This window comes from Sprattus sprattus (assembly GCF_963457725.1).
Source record: "Sprattus sprattus genome assembly, chromosome: 3".
In the NCBI taxonomy this organism is placed as follows: domain Eukaryota; kingdom Metazoa; phylum Chordata; class Actinopteri; order Clupeiformes; family Clupeidae; genus Sprattus; species Sprattus sprattus.
The window spans coordinates 45,212,811-45,220,310 of NC_137922.1; the positions used below are offsets into that span (position 1 = coordinate 45,212,811).

The following is a 7,500-nucleotide window of genomic DNA, read 5'->3' on the forward strand; positions in this document are numbered from 1 at the left end:
CACCGGGGTCGGAGGGCAAAGGGCACCCCGGCACACCTGCAGATGGGGGCGAGGAGGCGGGCGAGCGGACTGGGCGGATCAACAGACGGACCGATGGAGAGTGCCGCCTCCGACAGCCAGTCATCGGAGCAAGGTTTGTAATACAGACACACCCACACACACACACACACACACACACACACACACACACATACACACACACACACACACACACATACACACACACACACACACACACACACACACACACACACACACACAGATAACTCTACCTTGGAGAATCAGTAGCTAGAACATGGTGTACACTATATATAGACTGTGTACTGTGCCATACAGACACAGTAAGTGCACGAATGTGTGTCTGTACTTCCACTTTACTCAGGCTGTTTACAAGACACAGACACACACACTCACACAAACACACACACACTCACACACATACATACACACAAACACAGAAAAGTAAGATGTCGATTGCCATGACGGTCAGAGAAGCTCATCTGTCACGCCATTAAAAATATTAACAACTCATCATGGTGGGAAATATAACCCTGACCCATCCCACACCCCCACCCACACCACCTCATCTATACCAGCCCCACACCATTCCTGAAATCAGAGCTCCTCCACCACTCCTTTTAGAATGTCACACCCCTGATAATCACACACACACACACACACACAGACACACATACACAGAGAGATATATACACAGAGAGATACACACAACCACACAGTAAGACACACACACACACACACACACACATACACCTTGGCATTTAGTTTCTATGTCTCAACGAGTGGACAGTGCAGTGACTTTACCAATCAGTCCAGAAAAAGCATTGATTCAAATGTCCAAAGCCACTTAAATATAAGGATGGACATACATGCATGTGTGTGTGTATGTGTGTGTGTGTGTGTGTGTGTGTGTGTAGGTGTGTGTGTCTGAGTGTGTTAATTGCCATGAAAGTTATCCTCCTCTCCTGTGTCTGTCACTCGACCGTGTGAGAACGTGTTGACGAGTTTCTCGTAGGTGTCGAGTGTGTCAGCACAGCACTGTCACCCGAGACGATTAGTGTCTCTCTCTCTCTATCTCTCACACACACACACATACATACACTCACACACACAAACACACACATACACACACACATACACACACACACACAAACAGACACACACACACACACACACACACACACACACGAAGACATCACTCCCCACATCAGAGAAATAGACAGGGTGTACAACTGCCTGTAGAAATCTGTGATGTGTGTTTAAGAGTGTGTTTGTGCGGGAGAGAGAAAGAGGATGAGTTAGAATGTGAAATAGTACAGGTGTAAATGTGACAATATGTGTTGTGCATATATGTGTGTGTGTGTGTGTCTGTGCATGTGTGTATGTGTATGTGCATATGCATTTGGATTTATTTTACTTTGTCTCCGCCAATGTGTGTACCCCATCTTTGAGTGTTCAGTGAGTGTGTATGAATGCGTACTGCTTTGACTTTTCTTTGAGTGTCTGCATGTGTGCATACTGTATGTACGTGTGTGTGTGCATAGGTGTGTGTGAAAGTGTGTGTGTGTGTGAAAGTGCCCTCTGCATGCCCTGTGTGTTGTGAGTCCACCACAGTGAGGGCAACCTCTTATGGGTGGCCGATGCGTCTCCTCCTCCTCCTCCTCCTCCTCCTCCTCCTCCTCCTCCCCCTCCTCCTCCTCCTCCTCTGGACGGGGCTGTCAGGGAGCAGCCTTTGGCAGGCGGCCCAACCCTGTGAGCCAGCCCTGCCTGCCAGCCCTCTCTCTCCAGACAATTAGCTACTACTGCTCTGTGTGGACTATCAACACCCCCCATGCTTATACACACACACACACACACACACACCTTTACACACACACACACACACACCTTTACACACACACACACACACACACACACACACACACACACACACACACACACACCTGTAGACACACACACACACACCTGTAGACACACACACACACACACACACACACACACACATACACACACACATACACACACTTATTACACACTTCACCAAGGGGTGACTTTGGCACGACTAACTCCCCTCCCCCTTTCGAAAAAAGAAACGACTCAAAGTGTTGACACCTTACTAACTTGACCTTTGCCCTCTGTGCAGAAGAGGAGGAGGATGGGAGCTACGACAGTGACGAAGGCCCAGAAGGTGCCAGAAACCTGTCGTCCCGGGAGCAGCTTGTTGGCCTGGCCGCGGCTGGGTCCGCCTCTTCGTCTGTTGTGAAGATAGAGGCCAATCGGAAAGCAGAGAACAAGAAAGACAGACAGCTGCACATGGGTAAGTGTCACGCCCCTTTTAAAGACATGCGAATTCATATGTGTGTGTGTGTGTGTGTGCATAGTAATGTGTGTGAATGCATATATGTGTGTGTGCATAGAATGTGAATGATGCTTTTTCCCTTTTTATAGATTTATTTTTATATTTTATAAAGACGAATTCTTCTATGGTTCCACTGGGTTCCAAAGCTTATGCTGAAGGAATCTTTTTTCTTTAATTCCTTTAAACATCATTGCAACTCTAAGCTGAGAGGAACTATTTTCTACCCATCATATTGAAAACATCACTTGAAACAGTTCCTTTTACATGGAAAGGAACCTTTTTCTTCTTTGGATTCCTCGTCTGATGTTCTCTTCTTCCCTCTGGCCATCAGTATTGCAGTGGGATCTCCTCCCATGTCCATGTGTCTGTGGGGGATGCAATCATGTATGCATTGCCATGCTGCAAGGCCATTGCTACACACAGCTTTTATCTCTGATTTGAAGAGTGTGTGTGGAGTGTGTGTGGAGTGTGTGTGGAGTGTGTGTGGAGTGTGTGTTGAGGACTTGCTCATTACTGGCTGCATTAGGCCTGGGAACATTTAGCTGATTGGAAGTCCATAGCTAAAAGGCTGTTAGTGACCTCTCTCTCTTTCTCCCTCTCCCTCTCCCTCTCCCTCTCTCTCGCTCTCCCTCTCTCTCCCTCTCTCTCTTTCTCTCTCTCTTTTGCTTTAGCTTCTCTCTCACATTCTCCATTTCTATTTGTCTTCTTACTCTCTTCTATCTTTCCCTCCCTCTGTGAATTTCTCTCTCACTCTCTCGTCCTCTCTTCCACCTCCCTTTGTCAATCTCTCAAACACACTCTATAACATTTAAACACTTTCTCTCTCTCTTTCTCTCTCTCCCTCTCCATCTCCCTCTCTCTCTCTCCCTCTCCCTCTCTCTCGCTCTCTCTCTCCCTCTCTCTCTCCCTCTCTTTCTCCCTCTCTCTCTCCTCTAATCTGCCACTCCGTCCTCCCCTCATTCCTCATCCTCTCCATCTCTCCTCATTTCATTCTGCTCACTTGTTTCCCCTTGCGACCGCCTCTCTATCCGTTTCCCTCCTTCGATCCCTTTCTCCCTCCCTCTCTTGCCATCCATTCTCTCTCTACTTCCGTTCCCTCTCTCTCTCTCTCCTCCTCTCTCTCTCTTTATCTCTCTCTCTTTTTCTTTGCCCTTCTCCATCTCCTCTCTCCCTCCATACAACATGAGAATATATAATGCTGAAAACATGTAGAATGAATGCAATTTAATTGTGCAGCAGTATGAAGTATGATTTTAAATTCTGCTTTCTGTCTCTCTCTCCCTGTTATTCTCTCCATCTCTCTCTCTCTAACCCCCTCCCCCCCCCCCCCCTCTATTCTCATCTCTCTCTCTCCCTTAGTGAGTGCACCAGCGTTTGAGGAGGAGGTGAAGGTGCGGAAGCGTCCGGTGGGACGACCCCCGCTGCACTCCGTGGACAGGCCGCCCCTGGACGGGGCGTTGGGCGAGCGTGGCAAGAGGATCCGTGCCGGTGCCCGCTGGAGGTCTGGCGTCGCCGTGGCGGCATGCTTCGGGCGCAGCTGCGGACTCAAGAGCGTCCCCTCGCCCGCCGACAGGCTAAAGAAGGCCACCCGCAAGGGCTCGCTGCAGTGCACCCTGGGGAAGGTGAGGACAACGTCCTGTACACCTTATTTCCTTTAATCCCAGTTCAAGTGATTTACTGAGAGTCTGTTAAAATCACAGCCAGTGCGTTTTCATAGAGTGAACATTTTCCTGGGGTCAACACAAACATAGAGTGTGTTTGTGTGTGTGTGTGTGTGTGTGTGTGTGTGTGTGTGTCTGTCCCTTATATAATCATTTCCACTAAAGTTGAAGTTGAACTACAGCAATCCTATTAGAAACAGCTATCCTATTAGAAAAAGAAGCTCAAACTACTTTGTAAGAAAATGATCAAACTGACAGTGTACGTGTGAGACATTAATAAAACATAAATGATAACAAAATATAATACAAAAAAGTGTCATGCCAGCAAAAAGTGCCACTCAATTAAATGAATTGCAAAAAGTGCCCAGTTGGTCACAATTCATACATAAATTAAAACTAAAAATGAAATCCCCTGAGTCATGAATACTAGTCATGGGGAAGAAGTGCAAGGAATGTCAGCTTTGGTTTTGCATCCAACATCCATCAGTCAGACACCTGCTTTCATGAAACTAGAGTCCAGGTGGGGGTACTGCACCCAGCAGGATAACTCAGTCAGCCAGGTGGCATCTAAAATAGCATGCAACGACTTCTCTGGACATTTGCTAATAAATAATAGCTAATAGCTGACCTAGTTTGCACATGGAGCACAGGTCAAGTGTGTGTGTTTGTCTTCCTGATGGGTGTGTTGTCTAGGCATGCCTTAACAGCGCTCAGGGTGAAAGAAGAAGTGGGTGAGGAGAGAAGGGGCGGGGCGTGGCAGGATCAAAGGGGGTTAAATTACTGTAGAGAAGCAATGATGAAATAGAAATAAAAAATATGAATGTAGTTAAACTATCAGCTACTGCCAAATATAGTTAAATATAGTTAATGTACATGGACCCCCAGCACAGTTGGTGAGAGTGTCAGTGTTTGTGTGTGTGTATGTGTGTGTATGTGTCTATGATTGTGTGTGTGTGTGTGAGACAGAGAGAACATATAAATGCTTACTGCCGGTGCATGTCTCAAAAACCTGACATTTCAATGTCATATTTGCATGTAGTAAAATGTTCTGACCTCCTACATTCTGCGTCTAGGAGAGGCAGTTTGGGAGACGCCATCTGCTTATGGCACCACACTGAGGTCTTTGTTTCGTGCTTAGTCTTAATATGTCATGGAATTGACTGAAAGCTGCCGTGATTTATTTCTTTAATTACTACTAAGCCTTGGAGGTGTAAAAGCACATTGTTCTTTTCTCAGGTGCAAGTAATGATGAGTAGTGTGACTGTCATTGTGTGTCGTAAATACTGGCATTTCTATGTCAAATTTGCATCAAGCACTATGTTCTAATAATCAACGGTTTTGCAAATGCACTAAAAAATAACAATCACGTACTAACTGAAATACACACTGACTGATAGGCCCTGTCCCTAAACAGTTCTAGTCTTAACTCAAATGCTCTGTGTGGTCTACACAGAGGAGAACCTGCCGGTTGGGAACAGCCCCATCGCAGAATGATGACATCAGATGGAGCCGGAAGGGCAGGAGTAAACAGGTCAGGCAGACGAGCTGTGTGTGTGTGTGTGTGTGTGTGTGTGTGTGTGTGTGTGTGTGTGTGTGTGTGTCTATGTGTGTGTGTGTGTGTGTGTGTGTGTATATGTGTGTGTGTGTGTGTGTGTGTGTGTTTGTGTGTGTGTGTGTGTGTGTGTGTGTTTGCAGGCACATGCATTTAATCAGCAGTGATTAGGAAGTACCTAGCGCAAGACAGCAGCACGCTCCCAAAACATCTTTTGCTGATGAAAGAGTTCCAGTCCAAAAGCAGTTGAAGCCATTGTGAGGTCATCACAAAAGAATGCAAAAGGACTGGACCATCTCACTATGGCTAGAGGGGGGGTCAGGGCTGGGATGTTGGGTCCAGTTAATGGTGGCAAAGATGAAGAACAAAGATAAAGCACCGCACACACACATATACACACACGCACGCACACACACACACACACACCACAGAGGCATGGAAGTGATTAATCCCTCACTGCCTCAAGTGTTGAAAACTGTCAGTGTGAAATACAGTGTATCACTTTACCTAAGAGAGCCTGTCAGCTAAGACTGCATACAGGCAGCAACCTGTTCGGTCTGTAGATGGTGTGTGCTTTCAGTGTGTGTGTGTGTGTGTGTGTGTGTGTGTGTGTGTGTATGTGTGTTTCTGTGTGTCTGTGTGTCTGTGTGTGTTTGTGTGTGAGTGTGTGTGTGTGTGTGTATTTGTTGACATATGATGTGTGTGTGTGTGGGGGTCTGTGTGTGTGTGTGTGTGTGACTGTTTGTCGGTGTGTGTGTGTGTGTGTGTGTGTGTGTGTGTGTGTGTGTGTGTGTGTGTGTGTGTGTGTGTGTGTGTGTGAGTGTGTATGTGTGTTTGTTTACATGTGATGTGTGTGTAACCGCCTTCTCCTCCTGTGCCTCAGGCTAAGGGCAGAGCGGTGAGTCGGTTGCTGGAGAGCTTCGCTGCGGATGAGGGGTTCCGCATGGACGACAACTCCAGCTTCTCTGAGGAGGAGGAGGAGGCAGAACACACACACAGAGAACTACCGCCAGGTGAGGCAAACATGCACACACACACCGGACACACACCGGACACACACACACACGCTCACACAATGATAACATTATCTTCCAGCTTTACAGTGTACACAGTATTATAGAATGTATTCTCTCTCTCTCTCTCTCTCTCTCTCTCTCTCTCTCTCTCTCTCTCTCTTATCTCTTTCTCTCTCTAACTGTGTGTGTGTGTGTCTATGTATGTCCATGTGTGCATGAATGTGTGTGTGTGTGTGTCTGTGTGTGTGTGTTTGTGTGTGTGTCTGTAGCTCTGCCAGACTGTGTGCTGACTAAGGAGAAGCTGGTGGATGGACTCAAGGTGCTGATCTCTAAAGAAGATGAGCTGCTCTACGCTGCCTACGTCCACACGCTAGACCTTCCTGACATGTAAGCCCACTCTCTACTGCCTGTGTGTGTGTGTGTGTATACGTGTGAGTGTAGAATGTGGGGATTAAGATTCATTTTACTGTTGGTTTGTAAGCACATCTGCATAACACTTAACCCAACAGTTTCTCATCTACGACTATGTTTACACGTGTGTGTGTATATGTATGTGTGTGTGTATTTTTGTATGTTCTTAATATATGTTCACATACACCAGTGGTTCCCAAAAGTCCTCTACCACTTCAGACATTCAATCTCCAGCTACATACCCCCCCCCCCCCCCCGTTTTTTTCCATGTTTGTAACCGCCGCCATGCCCCCTCCCCCTGCGCACATATTCAGCATATACCACTTCAAACTGTCAGGGTAGGTCACTAATCTACCTGTAGCTATTTTTGGCAGTGTAATTATTTAGCTGAATATGGGTATACATGAGTATTTCTAGCAATGCGACTTGGCTATTCGGACTATTTAAGATTTCATGTCTATTTATAGCTCAGTTTGAAAATGT

The 7,500-nt window shown here is 46.6% G+C and overlaps 1 protein-coding gene across 1 annotated transcript in view; it reads left to right on the plus strand.

Moving 5' to 3' along the window:
* The window catches only part of bahcc1b (BAH domain and coiled-coil containing 1b), a 141,389-nt gene that overhangs the window by 121,334 nt on the left and 12,555 nt on the right, over positions 1–7,500 (plus strand). Inside the window, exons 17-22 of the mRNA XM_080835519.1 lie at positions 1–133; positions 2,162–2,335; positions 3,737–3,999; positions 5,492–5,569; positions 6,474–6,603; positions 6,876–6,993. The exon at positions 1–133 is cut by the window's left edge and continues 41 nt beyond it. Of these exons, the coding sequence (XP_080691645.1) occupies positions 1–133; positions 2,162–2,335; positions 3,737–3,999; positions 5,492–5,569; positions 6,474–6,603; positions 6,876–6,993 (896 nt within the window). The remainder of the gene's footprint in view (positions 134–2,161; positions 2,336–3,736; positions 4,000–5,491; positions 5,570–6,473; positions 6,604–6,875; positions 6,994–7,500) is intronic.